This window comes from Mauremys mutica, chromosome 19 (assembly GCF_020497125.1).
Source record: "Mauremys mutica isolate MM-2020 ecotype Southern chromosome 19, ASM2049712v1, whole genome shotgun sequence".
In the NCBI taxonomy this organism is placed as follows: Eukaryota; Metazoa; Chordata; order Testudines; family Geoemydidae; genus Mauremys; species Mauremys mutica.
Genome location: NC_059090.1, coordinates 21,442,516 through 21,468,283, shown reverse-complemented (window position 1 = coordinate 21,468,283; position 25,768 = coordinate 21,442,516). Strand labels below are relative to the sequence as shown.

Genomic DNA, 25,768 nt, shown 5'->3' with positions numbered 1-25,768 from the left:
TTACAATTAGGAGCATGTTGTGTGTTTATTTTGCAATTTTCTGAAGCGTCTGTCAGTAGCCACTTTTTGAGATGGAATATCACACTAAATGGTCTATAGGTCTATTCTGGCATAGAAATTCTTAATTTCATGCCCTTATTGTGCCACGTTTTCTCTCACCTTCAAATCAAATACGAAAAAGATTTGGTAAGAATGCCTAGAAAGCTCCTCATAATTTTGTAAATGTAGAACAATATTCAGTTACCAATAGTCTACAGTTAGGATGCCATGGAGTAAGTGAGTTACTCAGGTTTATTTGCAATAGTTTATGTCTTCAAGAATCCAGTGAGTTCACATGCTCTTATTTTCTTTGTCAACTTAATTGCCATAAGGGGTCAGTCTTAAAGTGGGCATGAGAGCATGGAACTTAAGTGATTAAAGTAGCCGAACAGTGTATCTTTGCTGTAGCCAATCAACCTCAATTTCTGTATATCCCTAAGTAATATTAGGAAGGAGTGGTGTCCTCAAGTAATGTTTCTTTCATCAAATATTTTACTATAGAATACTTTTAAGGGAAAAAAATTAAAAGGAAATGTCTCAAACCTCTTATCTACAAAATATTCAAGTCTGTGCATGTAGGTCAACCAATGTTTTATTTTATTACAGGAAACAATCCTCTTGAATGCAGGTTATGGTCATCTGTGAGCTTACCCAATATTCTTCACCTTTGAAGGGAATCAAAATGATCAAATTCTTAAACTGGATCAAACATATTTTCAAGCTCTACCTAAAACTAAGTATACATTATGTGTATTTTGCCTCCATTTTATAACTTACTGATTTAAAAAATATATATAAATAATAGAATTAAGAATCTTTTGTACAAAAAGCATTTCTTCCTGCATGTATGGGGTATAAATTGTATATATCTTTACATTAAAGTTGTTCCATTTACTGCTGATTCAAAATGTACTTTTGTTGTTTTCCTGATTATAAATGTGAAAGTTCATTTTCAACAGCGATTATACGGACAGCAACAACAGCTGATTAAAAAGTCTCTTTGTACCTTATTGTCTTATCCATTAGGAAATCTTAGTAAAATTAGGTTACCCGGGACAGCATTGTTGCAGCTCAGCTTCCATGTCCTGTGGCCTCCTGAAATAGTTGCAGTATGATGCATTGGTCTTCTATCATTTGCAACTCTGTAGGTGTCAAATAAAGAATGGCCACCTCTTCACTCCTTTGCCACATTGCAAACCCCTTAGTGGCTTAATGATACTTAATTATTCATCCATATAGAGCCAAATTCTCAGCCCTGCTTGCATAGCTATAAGGATCTTTGTGTGAGGCACAATCCTTTTCAAGTTCCCCTAGCTGGCTACCAGCTAGAACTGACAGAGCTGTGAGGATGTTGAGATGGTGATGGTGCTGTTCTTGTTCAGAGCCTCACCTGAAATCTGCCCCAAAATCTTGAGTTCAGTCTATGACAGAAGAACTTGCTGAAGTCTGACTTCTCCCTGGAATAGGGGAGGAGTTGCATAGCTGTGTAAGCTATACACCAGGAATGTGCTTCACTCCTCCAAACCAGACACACTTAGATGAAAGGAAACCTATGGTTATGGGACTGCTAAGGGCTATATGCCACAGATGTTTTGTGCTCAACAATAAAAAATAATTTGGTAAGTATCTAATGTTTGAGCTTGTGCATCTGCAGCTCTTTCTAAATGTAAAGCAGAGTTAAGTGTCCACACAGTGCATTTAACAGATGGCATGTTTTCTGCATTCCTGTGTTTGCATAAGAGATCGTGGATAATCAAATTATTGTGATGGGCAAAAAATGGCAAATAGACAATTCCCATCTATAACAACACTTGATATATTTGCCCTTTTATCAGAAACAATAACTTATAGGTGAAGGAAATCTTCTTGATGATCCAGTCATACAGTTCCTCCAATGATGTATTTTTAGGAGGACTGTAAAGAGAGACAGTTTCTTCACCTGAGTGTCTGCTTCAACGTGTTTGTAGTGTTTGCCATTGTCCTTCATACTGTACCAATAATGAAATGTATCTTATTTCCTCAGATGTTCTTCGTCCTTTCAATTCATCTGAAAGCATCCAAACTAAAGCATTTATATTTCAGATATCTTTTTTCTTAAATGGACAATATCAGCTTAAAAATTAAATTAAAAATTCCTTACTTGTGTTACAAATTATTCCTTAGATTATTAATGTCATGATGATGTGCAGGCAGGAGCAAGCCGCACAGAGAAGCACATGTGATTGTAATAACCTAGGTGTACTGAGTCCTATAATCTTAATTAACTCTTTAAATGCCTTCCAGTACAACCAAGTGAAAGAATTGCATTATCTGATTTACTGTTCACTCTTTAGGCTGTTAGTACATTTTGGATTTCTCAGTTTGGCAATGAAAATAGATTAGTCAGTTTCACTTTGCTTTTAGTCAATTTCACGTGCAAATAATACATTTTATAAAATAGAATATCTGTACTCTTGGTAAAAAAAAGAGTTTTGTATCACAGAAGGGATTGTTGGTGATTTTAAAAGAAAGTCATTCACTCTATGATATTCTTTTTAGTTTCTCTTATCCATACCCCCATCTTGGGAGTCCCTACCATACCTAAAATAATCACCAGTGCTATGTGGACTGGCAAAATTTGTCCACAGCATTTCAGATGCCTGGTGTGTCCTTTGCTGAAAAGGAAACAGCTGGGTATTTTCTGACATAATGTGCCTAATCCACCTCTGCTGTCATCATCTTAATTGCTGTTGCTGTTTTTTTAAGTCCTCTACAGAAGGTCTTTGTAATGACAAGTGAACAGTTTACGCTTCATAACCATACATAAAGAAAGCTGCTGCTAATTGGAGGGGGAGTAATGCAGTTATGATTCCTCAATGTTTAAGTTACAATTGGTTAAAAGGACACATTTTGGTTAGTATTTACTCTGCTATATAAAATTCTATCCAGGGTGAAATTTGATTGATAAGGTCTGACCTCAGAAATGACTATTCTGGAAAGAAGAGATGTTTGTTTAAACCTTACTTATAATACCAACATCAGCATATCTATTACTGTTTTATTTCTTATTTTATCTGTGATTGTGAACTGTTAATGGCTACAATAGCAAGTCATGTCACAAGCTGGGGAGAGAGAATCCCTGTCATACCCCTGAAGAACTCCTTTTTTCTATACCCTGCCCTCAAGGCATGTAGCCATAATCTTCCAGATTAATAGGACTCTTCAGAGCCCAGCAGTAATGCCCCTTAATCTACCAGAGGGGGGTTACTGTTGAGTAATGTACTCCCTTTCCCCTCCACTGCTTCCCCTAAGGGCTCAGCACGCTGCCTCAGCAGCACTCCCAGCTCCTAAGAGGCTGAAGAGGCTTGTTTTTACACTTCTCTCTCCTCCAAAAGTTACATTTCTGTAGTATAGATAGCTATAGATAAAGTACTCTCACAGTTACATGTCAAAACTTGTTTTATCTAAATGTTAAGATTTTTCCTTTTTGTTCCTCCTTCCACAGATAACAATATCTTGGGAGAGCATCAGCCTGGAGCCTTGCTTCCTATAATCATTGAAGGGCTGAAGGTATCCCCTAACTCCCCCTTCCAGCTTATTGACTCACTTTGTCAGTAGCTTGTGTGTTATGAGAAGATATCATTCTTTAGAATCAGAACAGGGAAAGAAACACTGTTTGCACTGAGAGAATCATAGAGATGACAGTTCTTTTTTTTCTAAAGCATTCAGTGTGTAATTGCTGAAGACATTCCAAGCCATTCTAATGAAGTGTACTGTCTGCCAGTCTGTGCGCTCTTCCTAGAGAACCATCTGTTACACCTCAAATATCTAAAGGTCTGCCATCATTTATTGCACCAAACAAATCAATTTCTTTGTCTGACCTGCAGTAACTTGTGAATGTGGCCTCCTAGAAGGTAGTTTGTTACCATGCAAAGCACAGGATCTTCTGTCTGTTGTTGCTATATAAAAATGTTTTTTCATGACTCATCATAGCAAATTTCTGATATCAGACCTACTGATTAGATTTTTAATTTACTTGGTAACATATATAAATACTAAAAAATCCTGAATGATTTTTCTCTTCACTCAATCATTGTTACATCATACGCTTTTTCTTTTGGTAAACCAAACCTTTCTTTGTAATACTTTGTAGGTCTTGTGTATAAAGGCAACATGGCCTTATTGTAACTTGATTTACTGTTCCTTTAATTAGATTATTTGTAGCTGAAACAAAGCTTTGTTAGCCAATAACATAACAAATCTTGCTGTGTCATGTTGCTGCAAATAAAGATATTTCAAATTACACTGTTTGGTGGTTACCAGAAGGGTTCTTATGATAAGCATGTGGCCCTTTGGAACACAAGGATATAGGACCCAATCCGGCAGCATATGAAGTCACTGGGACTTTAATGTGAGTAAAGGCTGCAGGAGCAGGCCTATAATGGTAAATTTTATGGTTATTTGCAAACCCATTACTCCCCCTTCCAAGCTGTAGATTCAAAGAACATCCTCACTCCCTCATTCATCTGAGACGGTTCATTTCTTTTCCCCTAATACTTTGACCTGTGGGAATACAAGTGCTTTTTTGAGAAGTGCAGAAATGTCCTATTGTGAGATTCCTTACCTAACAGACTCTTAAGACTTGTGCCTAAATAGGTAGTAGTCTTCTATTATTTTTTCCATTAAACAATATGAAACTAATTGAAACCCTGAAGCACGTGTAACTTTGCACACATGTGTAGTCCCAGGGACTTCAAAAGGACTACTCACCTGCATGTTTAAGTCTTTGCAGGAGCAGGGCCTAACAATACAGGAATTCTCAGATTACCTTCTTTTCACTGCACTATATTGTACCCACATAGTTTAATAGGGTCCTCTACTAAAACCTGACCCACCAATGAAAATCAGACCACAATACAAAATTCACCATCTTGTGAAAGTAGTCCTGTAATACCCAAACCTGAGGAGGTATTAATGAAAAAGCAGCTTAAGGTAGGTGAGTTGAAGAGCAGAATCCAGAGTGAAAAACGCTTAATGAAAATCTTAATTACTGTGTATAGTGCCTTCACACCACAGTGACGGTACCCTAGAAATGCATTAGAATAGATATTTAGTTGGATCTAATCAGCTCCCCCAGCCCTACCGCCTGTGAGTTAATTTTTTTCATTAAAAAGTAAGTTATTGTTCTCTTATTCCCATAACCTATTTGCTAGGCAGTTTTGGTACTGTACATTCAGTATGTATGCCAGGATTTCAGTAACTTGATTTAATTGTTTACAGAAGAACACACATTATGTAAATACTCTACTGTACCTTGTCCTCTGGAGTGCTGCACATACTTATAGTAGTACTGTTCATAGTAAATGTTTTGGTAACTTTGTAGTGGTCAGGGCATATTTGTTAAAGCCTGATAGACATTTATTTACAGTAATAATATTTTAATCCCTCTTGTTTAAATTGCTTGATAGTAATTACTATTGCAGACAATGTGGCTGTGGGGATCCATCCATTTTAGGTACCTTAAATTGTTAAAAATTAGCTTTCACCCAACCCCCTTTTAAGCCATTTGGAAAAGAGAACTGTTGAGCAGATGCCAATAATAAATCCTGTTGAGATCTCTATATCCTCCTGATAGTACTGCCTGTGCCAACTGGAGACTGACTGGCATGAATCTGAACTCTCTGTACCACTTGATATATTGTGCTTCAAATGGACCAATTACAATAATTACCAGCTCTGTGGCTGAGCCTTTAGTGCTCAGTCTGCACCTCATACCCCAGCTAGCTGGCAATATATCCAATCCTACAAACTCTGTTTTTCAAATAAAATGAGTGTGAAATGAAATACTTAGAAAAATCAGAAGAGAGCTTGAACAGAAATTAAATGCTAGCCATTGGTGATGGTGTTCATGATGCGAACTGTAGATTACTAGAAAGTTACAAAGTTAGGCCCAAATCCTGCAATCAGTTCAGCATGGGAAGACCCTTTTGCATGGGGGTCCAATTGCAGGATCAGTGCTTGAAAAAGTACAGTGGGGAGCACTTTATAAATGTCTATAGATTGGTAGAAATTCTGCCTTATATTTCAATATATATATTTTAAGATAGTGAAACTAAATCAGAAAAAAACTGTGTAAATAGGAGTGGTATACTTTTAATTAAGCCATTGTTACTTGTCAGTTGTCTTTTGCTTTTCTTATCATAACCTTAACTCTCTAAGAAATACAGCATTTTTATTACTCTGCAAAAGATATGTTTTACAGAGAAAATGTTTTAAATAATTTAGTAGAAAAATAAATTAGTGAGAAGGGATTCTGGTAATCTTTTAATAACAATTTATCTTCCCTTGTTGACTGGGGCTGTCCAATAGCCACTGGCCATATCCTCATTCCACTAGGAACAAAGTCTGCATCAAGGTAATTCTCGTGTGCACAATCGCGTATGTTGGGTATACTGAATAGTTGTTAAAGAAAAATTTAATCGTATAATATTTTAATCTGTATTATTACTAGTCCTTTTAATTGTTTCTAATGTTGTGATCTCTTTAATTATTCTGTAGCAATGATTGCATTCCCTGTCTCAAAGAGGCAGGGGAACTGTTGGCATAAATCTGTCATAAGTTTATATGACTTGACATATGCTTCTATTACAATAATCACTTGAACTGCTGTAACTTTGGCTACTTGGCATGTGACCCATGTACCTCAATTAGCAGAATACATTGTGTTATCTAGATAGTCATTTGCATGTGCCCAAAAAGTATCTGAACAATTTTCATTAAAAAAGATGGTGAAACAAAAGTAAATGGATGAAATTTAGAGATGGGTAAATTAGTGTAAATTACAGGTAGTTAAGTGGGTATCTAAATTAGCGTCACTTTGCATACTGAGCAGCCAGAAGAAGGTGTAAATTAAGATGGAAGGTGGGCACTTTAAGTTACTCTTCTTATTTTTTCCACTTTGTAATTTGGGAGGAAAAACAACTAATTAGACTCCCTTTCCCTCCCTTGACTCAGGGCTTTTCTTGACACAGGGAAGTTTTACTGGTTATACTGGGATAATAAAACGGTATAGTTAAACCGATACAGTTACATGAATTCTGGAATAAGAGTGCCTTTTCAGTTTAGCTTAAACCCCTTCCAAAGCAATGTAAGCTAAACCAAGAAAAGGCATTCTTATACCTGAATAAGAGTGTCAACATGGGGAGTTATACTGGTATGACTATATTGTTTTAAATTCACATTTATACAGGTATAACTTTGCTGTATAGACATCCCCTCATATTCCCTTATAGCCACTTAGGGTGTGTCTAGAGTAAAGGATAAAAAGTGGTGTTGGTGCAGGGTGTATTAGTGCCATTGTAAACAAAAAATAAGAATTCTTGAAGGGAAGTAAGTTGGGAACTGGAGAGGAATAAAGATGGGAGGCAATTCTGTTTGGTGGTTCTTATATTTTATGATTATTAGGGCATTAAAAATTACTGAGACAGATTTGAAGAAGTGAGACTTGATATTTGAGTGATGGGAGAGGCAGTGCTAAGGAGGGAATGGTCAGCTGTAACACTTGAAGGGAGGGCCAGTTTTTGCAACCTCTGGTTCACAATCATAAACTGGTTACACCTGTGTAATTTTTCATCTCTTGTTCTTAAACATTTAATGGTGTACTGGAAGAGATGCTGGGTCATGTTGTTCACCTCCCAAGCTGTGTTTATTATGCTCTTGCTGGTATCCTCTGGATGCCTTCTCTGCTTTTTTAGAATTTACTTTCAAAATGTACCATTTTCTTCAAAATCATTCAACGGAGAGATTCCTCAGGACAGCCTGTATGTAATCTGTTGACTTTTCTTATTCAATAGGGGAATGTTTTATCTTGTAAGGGAAAGGGAAGCATAAACGAACAGTTTAGAAATGCTAACAATGTTGGGGAAAGAAGGATTTGCTTTTTGTTCCTTCTCCGCAAATCATTATTATTATTGAAACAAACACCTCTGCCTACAGGGAAAACAAGATATTCTTCCCCTTTCTTGGCTTGATATTTAGATGGTGATTTGGAGCCAAGTGAAAAGTGAAAGGGGTATAATATGTAGGGATAAATGAGTAAAATGTTAAGGTACTGCACTGGGTTTCAACTGCCAACTCCTATCAGTTTCATTGGCTTCAATCTTGTGCAACGCTGAACATTTCCCCCATTATCTCCTTTCTGAAAACTGGTTAATTTTTAAATTGGATCATCAACATTCTCTTAACTCTTGACGTTTTTATTATACGAAGTTGAGCCTTAGAACCACCACAGACCTCACTCCCTTCTCTTCTAAATGCAAGATGTGTTTCTTTGACCTTGCCTTTGCTAGCACAAAGCACAGTGTACTGTGTACATATAAGATATTACATTAAAAATAAAAAATCCCATACAGTTTCCCTCTTGGGAGAGGAAGAGAAAGAAAGAGCACATGTGACAGATGCTAATCATGTTCTTTAATGCATTTCTGGAAGTTGCTCAGATACATTCTATTTTAGACAGCCTTCATCACTGTACTATCTCCAGCACCAGTATTTCACAACACGGTTGGGCTTTTTTTGTTTTGTTTCTTGCATGTTTCAAGAGGCTTTGTTTTCAAATTGTATTTATTAAATTAAACTCAAAGCTACCTAACGATACAAAATTGACCATACATGATTAGGAAAACATGGACTATTATCCAGCGTACCTTAATATTGTTTATGCAGCCCCATTTGTGTGCATGACTCTTCATAGAACAAATAAGTCAGTTAGTGGCTTGATGATTTTATAATTTAATTCAGATAAAATATAGGAGGGAGATGGCAAATTAGAAAAAGAGAAGAAAGAGATCAACTAGTACTTCAGATAAAGATTTTTAAATACATTTTATTTCTCCCTCCTCTTAGGAAGGTGGCATGTTTATATCAATATTATTGGACAGGTATTTTGCATCTATAATGCGCCTTTTAGATAAGGATAGCAAAGTATTTACAAATATTAACTAACATGACATGAAATAGTTAAATACAATTATTAGTTTCATTTTATAGATAAGTAAACTGAGGCATAGAACTTAAGTGAGTTGCCCAAGACTATATAGTGAATCAGTGGCAAAGCTAGTATTATACTCCAGATTAGCTCTACTAGTATGTGCTGTTTAAGGAGACAGGGCCAGATTCTCAGCTGATGGAAGCTGGTGTAACTCTAGTGAAATCAGTAGAGAGGTCTATTTACACCAGTTGAAAATCTGCTCTACAGTGTGTAGTATTCCCATGTTTCCATTCCCTCAATCAAATCCTATCTTTTCCTAAAGATGCTGTTTGGTAGAAACCACAACAGTACTTCTGTGTGAATGCTGAACTCTTCTTTCTTTTAGCTCTTTCAAAGTGTTGAATTTCTCCTTGGGGATGTGTGACTTAATAACGTTGCAAACAACTCTTTATCTCTGTGCAGGGAGATAATTACTCTAACGACCAAAGTGCTACATTGAAACTTTGGAGGTCTTTTGTGTGCGTCTAAGTACCCAAAGCAGCCCAGAGGAGTCAGTTCTGAGTACTGCAGCAGCACAGATCTTGCTACTGCTGTCCTCATCTTCAGTCACTATGGAGAAAACCATCTGCTTCTGCTTTGAGTTGGAAAGGGGCTTCTGTTCCAAAGTACCCTCCCCCCAGCCCAGCCCTGTCCCTAGCTGCTATATTTACAACAGCAGTGAGGGAATGAATCTCTTGGGTTAAAAACATTCCAGTTTAGTTCTAATTAAAATAAATAAATGAAAATCGTGCTTGCATACACTGACATACAAAAATATTCTTTGTGTGAGAAGTAAATCTACAAAGTTTATCTGTCTTAGAAACAGATAAATCTACACCTGCTCATTGTCTTTTTTTATATTATAAATTTATTTATAGAGTGTCCCTTCCCCCCACTCCTACTCAAGACGTGCAGAAAGTAGACATTCAGCACCTTCATGGGTCCTGAAATAATTTTCAGGGCCTGTGAAATGTCATCATGTTGTGTAGCTTTGATCTAATGTGCTGGGGTACTATGAAAATATATTTTAATGTAAATGTTATGCTAGCCAAAATATTTTAAGGTATCTTTCCTTTGCTGGAACCACTTTTTCAAATTTAAAATATAGCTAATAGCAACAATATATATGGAGTCACATGAAATAATAAAGCTTTAAAGTTTGTATTCTACCTGCAATCTATTGAATGTGGTAGAATAGACCCATGATGATAGGCCTAATAAAATGTTGACTATTAAAAAAAAAACTTTAAAAGGTAAAGTTATGTTACTATAGTACCTCCACTTCTGAACTCTGAATTCATACTGCTTCTGCAACTACATGCCATAGGAACAAGCCTATTCTACCATGCATGCTAAAAAATATTTTTCTCAAAATGAAGCACAGTTCTGCAGCAGGGTAGATTTGATGGCTATAGAATCATAGAATACATAGAGTGCTGTTCAAGCCTATAATTTCTAAAGAATTTTAAAATGCAAAACCCACTCTGTAAGTGCAAAGTGCCGATTTGCTCTTGTGCATTGACCTCTATCAGCCTGTGGCAAGATTTGGAAAAGACTTGAGTCCTTCTTTCCAGTAAAAACAACAAGGAGTCTGGTGGTACCTTAAAGACTAACACTTCTTTCCAGTGTGCAGGAGGAACTGATAAGACTTGGATTTTGGACCCCATCCCTGGGTTACTAGCAGATGCTACAGGTAGGGTTGCCAACCCTCCAGGATTGGCCTGGCGTCTCCAGGAATTAAAGATTAGGTCATGTGATGAGATCTCCAGGAATACAGCTAACCAAAACTGGCAAAAAGGGTGACCAGACAGCGAGTGTGAAAAATCAGGACGGAGGGTGTGGGGGGGTAATAGGAGCCTCTATAAGAGAGAGACCCAAAAATTGGGACTGTCCCTATTAAATTGGGACATCTGGTCACCCTAGCTATAGGTGGGTATGTTGGGTGAGTGATGGACCTGGGGCTAGAATCTGAAGCCATTTGGCATCTGTTTGGATGCTGCGGGGATGCAAAAATGGATTACACCTATGGGGGATTTGAACTAGCACTTTGAGTGGGGAGTCAAACCCCAGCATGGTACGAGCTGGGGAAACACAATTCAACCCAGTGTCAAATGTGAGGCCTTGTGGTAAGGTGGGATTCGAACCAGAACTTCGAGGTTTAAATTAATTTCAAACGTGCAGCTCGCCCCACTAGATGGCGCTCTCTCAACGAGCAGTGAGACCCACTTTCCCAGCTCCCTAGCGCTGCCGGAGACCCTAATGGCCGGGCTGCGCCACTGCAGCCTCTTTCCCTGAACCTCAACGGCGGCCATCGTTGCTCAAGCCCACGTGACGCGGCAGCGACCAATCAGGGAGCGGAAGGGGGCCCGGACTCTCGTCCCTGTGGCCGCCATTAAAGAAAAAGGGGCTCGGAATTAGACGGGAGAAGAATCCCCCCCTCCGGCCGGGACGCGACATGGGGGTGACCCGCTGACGGGAGCCGGGCGCTCAGGATGCCGCGGCCGGGCAGCCGCCGACAGAGGCACCGCTGAGAGCGGAGGCCCGCCAGCGGGGGCTTCGGGGCACCGACTGCGGCCGCCGCGTCCCTCTGTCTCCGCGCTTGGCGGCGGGGCCGGAGCGTGTGGGATTCGGCCCCCGGCTGAGGAGAACTCGGGGTTCAGCCCCTGGCTGGGGAGATCTGGGGGTTCGCCCCCCGTCCGCGGAGGTTCCCCAGTTGAGAGGATTGGGGGGTTCAGCCCGCCCTTTGGGAGGGACTCTGCGGTCGGTCCCTCCCTCCCCAGCTAGGGAGATTGTGGGGTTCAGCCCCCATCACGAGACGTCTCCATCTGAAGATTTGCGGGGTTCGCAGCGGCGGAGGGAACCCCCCGGCCGCGGCAACTTGGTGGGGTTCGGAGACCCACCCATCTGTGGGGATTTGGTGGGGTTCGGCTCAACTTTGGGGTAGGCCCCTGCTGCCGAGAGACTTCGTGGGATTCATCCGCCTCTCTGAAAAAACTGGGGCTCCCTCCCCCCCCGCGAGAAGATCTGCCCCGAAGAGACTTTGAGGGTCGCCACAGTTTCTCTCTTCCGCCCCCCCAGCGAAGGATCTTCACGCACAACGGAGAATATTCGGGTCTCACCCTTCAGATAAGAGGATTGTCGAGGGGGGTTATGCTCACAAGAAAACATACCTCGCTGGGCTGCTGCTGAGGGGGCGTTCGGGGTCCCCTTCTCACTCAAGAACCCCCCCGGCGGATTTTGGGGTACACTCCGGGAGAATTTTACCCCACTCTTGGGAATTCTTAAAATTTATCTAGTTTCTGACACCTGAAGTTTTTGTCTGATCTAATTTTTAATTTATTTGGAATATATTTTGAGAGGGAGAAGAATCTGACACCCCCGCTTTACTCTCTTCCCCTCGGACTCTTATCGACCCACAACCACTCAGCCCTAGTCATTCCACTATTTGCCCCTCTCATCTGGCGATTAAGAAACAAGAGGAAGAGCAGGGAGGTTGCTGGATTAATTTCCCCTGTTGGATTATTTATTCCTCAACTCCCTCGTTTGGCGACTGAGATAAGGGGGGGACCGTGAACCCATTTTACCTCCTGCCCCATTGGATTAATTACCCCACTTCTCTCCCCTTGTTGGATCAGCTACTGTCTTCTCTTCCCTTGGTCTTCGATTGAGTAGACAAGAGAAGCAGGGAGGATTGTGTATCTTAATCTCCCATCGTTGGATTATTGACCCTTCTTTTCTCCCCCTGTTGTTGTCTTTACCCTCTGTTTTGGCAGAAGAGGAGGAAAGGTTCTGACTCTTTTGCCCACTTTTCACTGCTCCCTCCCCCCCCCCCCCCGTTTGTGTCTCTGTGTGTAAAATCCCTTATTTAATTGTGTTATTTGTGCGTGTGTAACCAACCTCTTCCCCCCCCTTTCCTTCTGTGTCTCTCCCTCCCCTCTGTCTCTCTCTCTCTCCCTCTCTCTGTGTCTGTCTCTTTCTTTCTTGTCGGAGGCTGTGGGATAATGGCGTGTGGGTTGTGGCTGTGAGGATGAGTTCCTGCTTCGTGCCGAACGGGGCCAGCCTGGAGGATTGCCATTCCAACCTTTTCTGTCTGGTAAGTGTCCACCAGCTGCAGACACACTATTCACAGAGGGAAAGATTTTTTTGAGGTGGGGGGATGGAAGGGGTAGTGGAAGCAAAGCAGCCATTTTTAGCATAGCTTCTGCTAGATGAGTCCTCAGAGTAGGCCTTGCCTGGAACCAGTCAGCTTTTCTATGTCTCTCTGTTTTCCCCCCCCTCCCCGTTGGCTATGTAATATTGTCCTTCCCTCCTTCTCTTGTCTTTTCTGGCCAATATTACCCCAACACTTTGCTTTCCTCTTCTGTTTCCTTCTCCACAACTTTTTCTGCTTCCTATTAATCTTTTTAGCTATACCTTCTCATATCTTTATTTTAGTCCTGGCAGGAGGTGGTATGTAGCTCCACTACTCCCCTTTCCTCAGGCAAACTTTCTCTGCTTCCTCTCCCCCTGTAGTGACGCCCCAGAAAAATCTCAACTAAATCCCCACTTTTTCCTTGCTTTCTTTTGTCTATCATTTTTCTCTTTAAACTGGTTTTGGTGATATATTTTTACAAAGGCACATACCATCCTATACTTGTGTTGTGCACCATTTCACATCCTTATGTTTTTTTACCGTTAAACTGTTAATCTTCACGTTTGACAGCTCCTAAAGACAACTTGATTTGGATTGGAATATAGTGCACTTGTTTTTGTCTACGGGGATTGCTGGCCTGTTTCATTTTCCTTTTAATGCAAATTAATTTGTATTAGGCTGACTGGTATTTATTATTATGGAGGCTGTTTTAAGCAAACCCTGTGTCTGGCTGTTCTTGCTGGTGTATTTTGGGGGAGTGGAATCTGGGCAGCTTGAGCATGTCTGCAGGCAGGATACCAGTATGAAGGCTGCATCAGGTCTGCAGCTCGGTATGAGCAACATCTTGTAAGTCTTTCAGAAGTACCAACTGTTGCAAATTCCTTAGCAACACTGAGTCCGAAGCCTCATCTTCCTACTGCGGTGGTGGGGGGGCTACCCTGTTAGATAAAACTGTGCAATAATCTTAATTATTGTGTCATACCTGGGGGAAGAGGAGAGATTAGAACCATGTGGGAGAAGGCGGGATGGTGTTAGCAAGGACCCCCCCCTTGTATATGCTCATTTATAAGACTGAATCAATTTGGCACCTCCTGCCATGCATCTTGAGTCACTGTTCCATTTAAGAAGTGGTCAGATTAAACCTTGATCTTTTTGGTACAGTGTTGCTTTGTAAACAATAGTTCAAGAATAGAGATTACCTGTGCTAATAGGAAGATATAGAGCAAAACAAATTGTTGTGGCTAACAGGATAATAACTTCAGTTTCAGACTTAAGTTAAATGCATTTTTTTGCAGAAAAATAACATGATTTAATTTTGGGAGTGGGAGAAGGGGAGAATATGATGGCATTGGGTACAGTGGGTGCACTTGAAAAGTTGCAACTTGATGTATTCCCTCTCTTCAAAATAAAGAATTGTTATTACCAGTAGATCTTTCAAAGCACTGGTTGTTAAGGGTGTTCACTGAAGGTAGATCTATTATATACAGTTTTCCTGAAAGCATTGTGTAATTTAAAATGTACAGAGGGAGCATACATGCGTAAGATCAAGGCTAAGGAAAAAAGTGTTTGCCAAGATACATGATCAGTGAGGTAGTGAGTGAGGTAATATCTTTTACTGGACCAACTTCTATTGGTGAAAGAGACAAACTTTCGAGCTACACAGAGCTCTTCTTCAGGTCTCTTCTGCGTAAACCAACACAGCTACAACAACAGTGCAAACATTTAAGAACTTGGTCAGTTTTATGGAAACTTTGCTTCTGGGATATTAATACTTACAGCAATTATTTAAAGATAGAGATTGATAGAGGTAAAGCAAGGTGCAGGTCATAGTTTAGGACAGGGGTCGGCAACCTTTCAGAAGTGCTGTGCCGAGTCTTCATTTATTCACTCTAATTTAAGGTTTGCGTGTCAGTAATACATTTTAACATTTTTAGAAGGTCTCTTTCTATAAGTCTATAATATATAACTAAACTATTGCATGTAAAGTAAGTAAGGTTTTTTTAAAATGTTTAAGAATTTTCCTTTAAAATTAAATTAAAATGCAGAGCCCCCTGGACTGGTGAGTGCCACTGAAAATCAGCTTGCGTGCTGCCTTCGGCATGTGTGCCATAGGTTGCCTACCCCTGGTTTAGGATATAAGCTACATATGATATACATCATCCTTGTATTCAGCAGAGTACAATACATTTTAGAAATTATTTTGGTAAGTTTTGCTTAAAAGCATAGGATCGTGGATTTTTCTTTTCTCTTTTTAAAATCACAGAACTAGAGTTTGTCTAGTAGCTTTTTGCCAAGAGTCCTATTTGCAACTTCCTTCTAATGAAGGAACTAGAAGTAACTTCAGGATTTAGTAAACCTTGTTTCCCCCAAATGTTTTTCACCTAATTTTTTTTTTCTGTTCCTCTTCCACAGGCTGACTTGACTGGGATTAAATGGAAACGATACGTATGGCAGGGTCCAACATCTGCCCCAATTCTCTTTCCGGTAACGGAGGAGGATCCCATTTTGAGCAGTTTCAGTCGCTGTCTGAAAGCCGATGTATTGAGTGTTTGGCGGCGCGATCAGAGACCTGGACGCAGAGAGTTATGGATATTTTGGTGGGGCGATGACCCCAACTTTACTGATCTTATTCATCATGACCTCTCAGGTAAAAGAGAACGTACTGAACAAAATCTAATCCATCAGTCAAAGGGATGCTATCTTCCATACTTAAAAAGTTCCCACTTTATCCATTGTAGTGTTTGTAATGACATACGGTTTATTTTCTATAGTGATATGTCATACTTACAACACCTTGTATCACCTTGAGTTTATGGTGGTGAGTGGGGGCCTTCTAGGAAACCGAATTGCTATGATTGTGGAATCTTATCAAAACAGAACTTTTCTTGAGTTGTGTACTGATACTGTATTTAGGGTGGCTGTTTCTACTGAGAGAAATGGTGCTAGATATTCAAGGAGAATTTTTTTGCGCTTTTTAATTTTTTTATCCTATGCTTTTTGAAAACTAAAGTGAGTCAAATTTGGATAGTATTTTTTCTTTAAAACAAAGAATTGCAAGACTCTGTGGCAGTGGCTTAGGTGTGAGATGATTTAATATTATTAAAACGTTTTGGTATAAACTCATTTGTAGGTGATCAGAATTTATCTTAAATGCCATTTTTAAGGTATGGGGGGGAAAAATTAGAGAACTAGATGGAGTTGTCTCTGGAAGTATAAACATGGTCAAAATTTTCAAAATACAGGTGCCTAAATAAGGCACCTCAGGGAGCAGGGAATCCTGAGAATCTTGTATATTAAGACTTTCTTGTTTTCTTTCGGAAGTGCTGAGTGTCTGTTAAAGTAGGTTACTGTCACCATTAAAGGTGGTGATGGCTTACACTTCTGAAAGTCAGACCATTCTTATTTGGGTGTCTGAATTTAGATTTTGGTGCCTAACTTTAGGTATCTTATTTTGAAAATTTTGGCTTAGAAAATAAAATCATAACACATACCTTTTTTTTTTTTTTTTAAAATATAATCTTGTTGACAGATGACTGCTTCCTGTTTTGTGTTTTTGCTTGGAGAGCTAATTTTTAAACCACTACCTTTGTATCCAGTCTCCCCAGTAGGCTTATGGATACTTATTTTTATACAAAAATATTAAGAAGTCATATTGTTGTACTTAAACTTTAGAATAATGAAAAGCATTCATATTGCAGAATTTTAAATTAAGTCTAGTTTTGGTATGTAATGCTTTTGATGAAAATGGAAGTCTGTGAGTACTTGTTCTTTTCAGGGAAATGTTTTCTGTTGGATGAATAAATGGTACTTGAGAGAACTAGAATACATTAATAGTCTCTGTGTAATTGTGGACATACCAAAAAGCAAATATGAAGTTGAAGCAATTTGATTTGAAACAGTCTTGTAATCTGTAGATTTTCCGTATGCACAGCAAGTTTATAAGAAGGAACTTCATGTTTTATGCAACAAAAATGTATTATGTACTGGAAAAGACTCAAGTACTAAAATTACAGATGTTTCCGATATTGTATTTGAGTTAGCAGGAATTGCAATAGTGTTGCTACTACTAACAATCCTGGAAACGGAAACTTCTCTTATGGAGTAGTCAGCTACAACTTGTGTAGTTTGCCCTATGAATGTCCTCTGTCCAGACCTGCAGGAGCCATCTTTTGTTGAGTGAGATGTAACTTAGATTCCATGCTGTTTTTGTCCTGGGCTACTCCTGAGTAAAGACCAACACTTGCGTAGAAGTGTCAGTGTAAGTTTTGGTCTGGTGTTGGCTGTTATGGCATAGGGTGAGACAAGAATATTAGATTTTTTTTTTAATAGATCATGAGCACGAAGTTAAACCACAGGTTCACATAGGACTGAGCCCAAGTTTCCAAACTTGTCTGCTGTATTTAGTGTGATACATTTTATTTGGTCAGTATCTAGCATTTTTTAAAATCACTCACTTAAAGTAACTTAAAGTAGTAATCAGGAGGGACCTGGTAAAAGATACCATCAGACTCTGGGGGGATACCTTGTAGCTTTATTCTCTGAGCTAATGTCTGTGGTGCTCACAGATTGTCTTCGGGACTTCAGAGTAGATGGGCCGGCATATGTCTTCCTGGAAGTGAACTTCTGAGTTGTCTTATCTAGAATTAGTGAGGCGCTCACACAGAATTGGTTGTTTGCTCAATCTTATCTTTGGGTCTGTTTTGGATATTTAATTTGTTTGGGTTGGGGATGCTTGATCATTGATGTCTGCATTTCAGTACAAGTTCTATTCCATACCAGTTTTGGCACAAGAGATGTTTTGTTTCCACACAGATTGTGAGGCTAACAGCTCATGACTTTTTGATCTTCCTGGTGGTTAAACGTGCCTGACCTCTCATTCCAACAAGGAAGTTAGCCTTCAAAAGCCATTATCAGCTGTTACAAGGTTCTAGTCAGCTTGGATCCTTATAACCAGAGCAATTACATAGGTGATCTATAAGAAATGAAGCAGCTAGATTGGGGAGGGGGTAGCTGGGAAGTTGCCTGAACCCTGTCCTTTTCCTGTGCAAAAACTTTGTTATAACTGAGCCCAAACAATATTACTTGGCCTCCTCCATAGGCATAGCAATGAATTATTGGTTAGCGGACTGTTTTTATTAATCCATTCTGCTCCATCCTTGTTACACTGCTCATGGAAAAGATAAATTGCTAGCAGGCTGAGGCCTGCTATCTGTTGTTCTGATCCTTGCTCATATTGTTTGGTGAAAACAGAGTGTGGCTATAATGAATTACCAGGCATTATCAATGCTATTGCTTAGCAAACTGAGGGTGTTGACCATTTTTAAGGAGGAATGGGGAACTCCATTATGTTTAAGAAACATCCTTCTGATGCTAGAGAGTATGCCACTTATTGCTGAGTGACAATCCTCTTTTAGGGAAAATGATTTGAGAAGGCAGCAGTTATTCAGTTCCAATCCTGCAGTAACAGTCTAGAGTCTGGCCTCCCTTTAGAGTTGAAACTGCTTGTTAAGGGGCCATAAATCATTGGGCATATGAGACTTCTTGGCAGCTTTTGATTTGCCATGAGTTGTAGCTTAACATTGCTTGTGTTTTGGAGGTGCTCTTGGTGATGAACAACTTGTTGAAGGATGCCATATGTCAAATCCCTCAAGGATCTTTCTAAAAACCTACAGGGTCTCCTGGCAAGATAATGTCTAAACATAGTGGAGTATCAATGTTTTTTATGTGACATGCAATTGTATATCTCTTGCCCTATGGAAGTTCATTCTCTGCGCTGGCAGACTGTTTGAATGATTTTGCCAGCTGGCTGTATCTGAACTCTCTACGTTGAGCCTTGGGTATAAGTCTTGTTGCTGGTAGAGGTTGTTGATGTGAGGGGCTCTACTCCTTGTTTCCCCAATTTATGAGGGGATTTATTCAGAGGTAATGACTCTGGTTAAGAATTTTCATGTCTTTCAGTCACACTTTTTCTAAAAGTGCAATATCAAATGTTCTAGGAAAACTATTTAATCTGCTGTACCTGTGGCAACTTTGCAATGGTATTGTCTTGTAGCAACAGTGAGGCACGATCATAGTAAATCCCTCCCTGCAAGGCTTAAAGTAGAATGTCTCCACTACATAAGCTTGTTCAGAATGCTGCAGCACAGTATCTCACTGGCTTGAGCAACCATAGTTGTATTACACCTTCTCTGTGCTCTTCAAAGTGTTTGACTATATAAATATGGGGGTTGAAGTTGATAATGTTGGGTTTTAAATGTTCTATAGGTCCAGATTGTGCTCAAGACCTAATTCTGAGGCAATAGTTGTACTTTTTGTGTTTCGCCCACATTTGAAGGATTCTACCATTGTGCCTTTGGCCAGCAAGTTATACCTTTATTGTGGTGAGTGGTATAATGTGGAACTCTTTTTCCCCTCCTTCTCTCTCAGTTCATATCTCTTAACTTCTAAAAATATCCTTTTAATTTGCGTGTTCTTCACTACTTTTGGCCCTATATTTACTGACTTCATCCTTTTTTGTACTAGACTCCTTGTTTGTTTGTACAGCATGCTTTGGTGGGGGAGTAATTTATAAATTAATGTTAGTCTTGGCTCTGCATTAGACTTACGGGAAGGTGCAAGCTATAAGAAGGACAATGGTTGATATCTAAAAAATTTTTCAGAAGTCTGTGCAGGCATGCATATTTGTTTGTCCTTCATGTTAAAAATGACAAGCAGTCTTGAGCTATTGTGGATTCCAAATGGCAGCAGATATTTCTGTATCTTAGGCAAGGAAGTGCATAGTGCAGAGATTCTCAAACTTTCATAATGGGGACAGTGTTGTAACAGTATGTCCCATGGATCCTCTCCACTCCACTTCCAAATCATGTGGACCGGTTAAGTACTAAGGTATCTTTAGCTTCTAATACAGAAACCAGTGTAAGAGCCAACATCATGTGACCAATCACTGTTCTACAGGCTCCTAGCAAGTGGTCCACTAAACAGTTTGAGAACCACTTCACTAATGGTTTACTCACTTCGTTGGCAGTGCTTGCTTTTGACGTATACTCTTCTGTTTGATAAATGTCACGCTACAAAACTTTGTACCAGGTGTCAAAATAGTGAGCCTAAGTGTCTGTATGTTGCAGTAGGTAGCAATAAATCTTTCTCATCCTCTGCCTGCTTCTAGATCTTTTGCCCATTAAAGTTCACTGTACAATATGTTCTTAGGCATTTTGGTGTCCTCCATGTGGAGGCATGTCCATTCCAGCAAAACTCTGCTAATAAGCATTGCTCAGTGCTGTTTGTGCATTCTCTTTACAGAACATCTTTATTTGTTTTGTATCTTGCTACTTGATATGCATAATAGCTTGAAGCTGCTGTTTGATTTAAATCTTTCCAGCTCTTTTCTATGCCGGCGATAACATGTCTGTTTCACATCTGTGGAGTAAGGTGAAAATTGCTACTGCATGCAAATGTGGACTTTCAGCTCAGGTGGTGATATAGTTGTTCCAGATTGAATATCCTATGCAGAATGTGACTTTAGAAATTCAGGGAAAAATTCCTTGATCACAGAGGATGGTGTTTATCAAAACTCCTCCAGTGTAAGTGAAATCCATCTGTATGCATAATTACTCTCCAAACTAAAAAAATAATGTTTTTTTGTCAAGTTTAATGTGGCTAAATGTCCCAGTTTATATTTTACACTTGCTTGCAGTTTTCTCTTCATTGTGGCATATGTGTGTTCTGCACAGTGTCAAAACACAGTGTTGCCGTGTCTGGCTTGACAAGCTAAACTTGATCTTCGTGAAAAAGTTACAAAGGACTGAAGCAATCTTAAAAACCCTATAAGCAAGCACAATATATACTCCAGAAGTGTAAATATTCTGCTTTTATTTTCCTCTGGGAGGATGGGTAGGGAAGGTAAAAAAACATTGTATATTACCTATAGGTGTATTCACATTGCAGTCACACTTTTTGCAAAGACTTAACACTTCTTAAGAAAAGTCTAGTTTGTGTCTTGTTGCAAATATAGTGACAGTAGATATGGTATGATATAGTTTAGTAGAATATGTGATCTTGGACTGTAGCTTATATCTGAACTGGTTTTCAGTCAAGGAAACTGTCCAAAAAGTGTGGATGCCCAGAGGCTGTTCTGTGGAACACAAATACTTTTTTCCTAGAAATAGGATTAAAGTGTGTTGGTTAAATGCATTTTTTAATGGGTCTGCTGCATTTGGGCATAGTTAGAACTTGTTCTTACATGTGAAACATCTACTGTGTGTAATACATAGTAATTACCATTTTCATAATAAGTGAACGATGTATTGTAATATTTTCTTTCCCTATTAATATTTTACTTTTAAAAAAAGAAACAATGTATAATACATAAGTCTTGTGTTAACCATTTGCTACCTTAACTATAGTTGAAACATTTGATATGTAATATGAACATTTAAAATATAAATCAATTTGTATTACATAGTTAAAAATCCAATTAGTTTCAAATCTTATTCTGCCTTATTTCATGTACAGAGGGGTTGAAAAAAATTATTAGAATAAGATAAAGAACAGAAGGAAACTTTAGAGGAGGGGGAAAAGAGAAGAGGACAGAAGGAAGTGGGGCAGATCAGAGGAGGTTATTGCAACTTTATCTAATAGTAATAGCATCTTGAACTCTTTGTCACTCAAGTTTAACTAGATAATTATTACTCTTTAAATTCAATAATGGTCAATATCTTCCAACATTTAATCCTTAATGTAAATTAAGCTTCGATTTAATTTTGGAATACTTTTGTTTTGTTTTAAATTGTAGCACTTGGCTTAAGGCTTTATTGTATATTGATGCAGTATGAAATTGTAGTAAGTATATCAGCTGACAGCCTCTCCTATCCCCTCCACCACCATAAGTTGAGTTTTTAGTACGGTGTGTGGTTTGATTAAGGCAAAACTTTGATTTATACAGTCTATATTTATGACTGGGCTATTAAATGAGAGCTCTTAAAACAGTGGTGGGCAACCCACGGCTTGTCAGGGTAATCCACTGGCAGGCCGCGAGACAGTGTTTACACTGACCAGCCGCAGAACTGCGGCCACTGGAAGCTGCGGGCAGCCGTGCCTGCGGATGGTCAATGTAAACATTGTCTTGCGGCTCGCCAGTGGATTACCCTGACAACCCGCAGGTTGCCCACCACTGTCTTAAAAGAAATTTGTTATTTTGGGGGATGTGTGGAGAGGGAAGGTGAGCAATAGGCTTTTTAAAGCCTATTTGTAAAACCTGATACAAGAAAGTAAATGCAAGAAAATGTACACATATGCTGAGAAGTGATTTGTTTTTCACATAATTAAAGTGATGTTAAAATAGTCGTTCAAAGTGCCAGGTGAAGTCGTTTGTGATCTGCATAGTTTGCTGTTGCTTAGAACATGTTGAGTTCTTTCTCAATATCTGTTAAAAGTTTACTGAATGTTGAATATAATTTAAAAATAGCTTCCTGATTTATTTATCTTCTTCGTAGCTGAGGTCGCAACAACTATGGCTATTGGTGTTGTTTCTGAGTCCTGGTTTGCACTACAAACTTATGTCAGTATAATTATGGATTTTCTATACCCCTGAGTGATGCCCTTATACTGACCAAACTTCTAGTGTAGACAGTGCTATGTCAACGGGAGGGCTTCTATCAACGTAGCTACTGCCTCTTGGTGTGGTGGCGTATCTATGCCAACAAGAGAAGCTCTCCAGTTGGCATAGGTAGCATCTTCACTAAGTGCTACAGCAGCGCAGTAAGTGTAGAGAAGTCCTGACATACTGGAGGAAATAAAGCTGTTGGATTTTGATGGGTTCTTGGAAATGTATACTTTAACATGTTGAATATTCGAGTCTCATGTTACTGGTTTTGAAAGTTTCAAACCTGTTTTATATTACTCTAAGTATACATTAAGCAAAGGATGGTTTACAGTAAAAGGATGCTGACAAGTAACAGTTTGGCCACAAATCTAGATTTTTTTTTTTTTTTGGTAGCAAAATGTTTTACAAAATCTGAGTCAGAAACACTTCATGACAGCTTTCTTCAAAACTTGCTACAAGTTTTTGCATTAATCAAACCATACTTCCACACTTTGCAGCAATATGCTGATCCTAGAGTACCTAAAAGTAAAATGGACTGTAAACAAAAATGAAACTGACTTTCATTGGGTGGGGTCTAGACTGAGGAAAAAGAGAGTAAAGAGCAAATCTGATGAAAGCAAACTAGACTTTTAAAATGGTTTCAGTTCAGTTTCTGGCGGTGGCAACTTGAGTAAGTAGTTTACTTAAATATGAAATGTGAACTATTTTGTCCTGGCCATTGCTTTCAGTAACACTCCCTCCATTTTATAATACATTTTAATTTCACTTAAGACTTAGATTTTTTTTTTTAAATTTTAAAGATATATGTTCAGAGTGGGGCAAATTTAAATGCAATACTGTTGGGAATGAAGTATTATTAATGCAGGGACGGGGAAGCAAAATGAAAGTTAATCTTCTTTCGTGGATTATGGCATACACTGTTGTTGGGAGAGGGAGGAGAGAGGCTAGACTGGTAAAAGTAATAAGGTGGGTTTTAACTGCAGGTTTGCCAGAAAAAATCCGGTTAGGTTAGTAGCTATTTGAAGGCTTACCATCTGAAGACTTTTCAATGGCTTATGTGAAGTGATGGACTCAGTCCAGGTCCCAGTAGACAGGTGCCTATATTATCCTCACCACCACATTATTAGGGCCCTACCAAATTCGTGGCCATGAAAAACACCTCATGGACCATGAAATCTGGTCTTTTGTGTGCTTTTACCCTATACTATACTGATTTTTATGGGGGAGACCAGAGTTTCTCAAATTGGGGGTCCTGATCCAAAAGGGAGTTACAGGGGGTGTCAAGGTTATTCTAGGAGGGGTTGCGGTATTGCCACCCTTACTTCTGAGCAGCCAGAGAGCGGCAGCTATTGGCCAGGTGCCCAGCTCTGAAGGCAGCGCCTGCCAGCCGCAGCGCAGAAGTAAGGGTGGCAATGCCATACCATGCCTCCCTTACTTCTGTACTGCTGCCTTCAGAGCTTGGCAGCCGCAGAGTGGCGGTTGCTGACTGAGGGCCCACCTCTACAGGCAGCAGCACAGAAGTAAGGGTGGCAGTACCGTAGCAGGCCATCTTTCTGCGCTGCTGCTGGCAGTGGCTCTGCCTTCAGAGCCGGACTCCTGGCTAGCAGCTGCCCAGCTCTGAAGGCAGCGCTGCCACCTGCAGCAGTGCAGAAGTATGGGTAGCAGTACCACAAGCCCCTCCCCACCCCCCACAACTCCTTTTTGAATAAGGACTCCTACCGTTACAAGACCTTGAAATTTCAGATTTAAATAGCTGAAATCCTGAAACTTACAATTTTTAAAATCCTATGACTGTGAAATTGACCAAAATGGACGTGAATTTGGTATGACCCTACATATTATGTACGCTACATAACTATTCTGGAACATTATACTGCTTGTGTGGTTAATTTTTATAGCACACTGAGTGCCTGTATTGCAAGAGCATGCGGCCCTTTTACCATTAAAGGGTGGTTCATGGAGCTTCCCCCATTCTACACCTACCGGACTGGGGGGGAGAGGTGGTGCAGTAGGGGCTTCTGCCCAGTGGGGAGATGGGGTCTCAGGGCTTGATCCCTATGGGGCTCACCTGCCAGGGCTCAGCACTTCAGCCGGAGTAGGGCTGAAGCGCCGAGTCCCATCCGGCGCCTCCTGTGGCCTGAAGCCCTGAGCCCCGGCAAGCACGTCCTGGCTCTCAAACTTCTGAAGAGTGTCATATGCAGCTTGGAGGGCCACCCCTGGTATAGTTCTTGATGCTGTACTTGATTGTGTACACATACAGCTCTTCAGATGAGTGTTTGTTTTCAATAGGATTAAAGGGACAGCAAGGCTTCTTTTAAAAACACTCCCTCCTCTCTCTCTCTTTAAATTTTTTTTCTTTGTTCACCCTTAAATTTAAGTTACTAACTGAAATAGATTAGAGGACAAATATTTTCCCTCCCCGCTTACTTTGTGCATTTGATGTGACTGTGTACAGTCAGTTTCACTGTTTCCTTGTTACTTGGCTTCCCCTGTTGCTGTGAGACACACAGCAACCTGGAAGAGAAACTTAAACCAATGTAAAAAAGTTGGCAGGGAGACTTGGGCTGTTGGTGTGCTTAAAACATTATTATTATTATTATTTATTTATTTATTTTATTTTGAAACTTGAGTTCAAGTTGTTTGTTTTTTCTCATGGACTTCAAGCACATTTTGTAAATGTGAATTAGTTTTTTATTTATGCTGGTTAACCTGATCGTGTATATATAACCTTCAGTATGCTTTTTTTTTTTTAAAATAAAAATCTTTATCCTATTTAGCCCTCCTTTTTTTGTAGGGATATACAGTTCATTCAGACTAAGTAAACAGACTTTTTGTAGCTATTTACTGCCTAGAGAGACTTTTATCTCAAGCCCACTCATTTTAAAGCCTGAAAATACTATACTTAAAATTTTGCTTCCAACATCCTGGAAACCAGCGTCCTTTCAGGCTGTAGTCTGATGGGTGGCAGTTTTCAAATCTGGCCTTGGGC

At 39.6% G+C, this 25,768-nt stretch overlaps 2 protein-coding genes across 5 annotated transcripts in view; both read left to right on the top strand.

Moving 5' to 3' along the window:
* Positions 1-4,264, top strand: part of LOC123352989 — an 86,474-nt gene extending 82,210 nt beyond the window's left edge. For 3 of the 4 annotated variants that reach the window (XM_044993623.1, XM_044993626.1, XM_044993627.1), the window contains 2 exons: positions 646-1,658; positions 3,524-4,264. In XM_044993623.1, the coding sequence (XP_044849558.1) occupies positions 646-684 (39 nt within the window). In that variant the 3' untranslated portion in view covers positions 685-1,658; positions 3,524-4,264. The remainder of the gene's footprint in view (positions 1-645; positions 1,659-3,523) is intronic. The other variant, XM_044993625.1, reaches the window with a different exon arrangement.
* Positions 4,265-11,443: 7,179 nt separating this feature from the next.
* Positions 11,444-25,768, top strand: part of MED13 (mediator complex subunit 13) — a 77,121-nt gene continuing 62,796 nt past the window's right edge. Inside the window, exons 1-2 of the mRNA XM_044993691.1 lie at positions 11,444-13,139; positions 15,591-15,825. Of these exons, the coding sequence (XP_044849626.1) occupies positions 13,074-13,139; positions 15,591-15,825 (301 nt within the window). The 5' untranslated portion in view covers positions 11,444-13,073. The remainder of the gene's footprint in view (positions 13,140-15,590; positions 15,826-25,768) is intronic.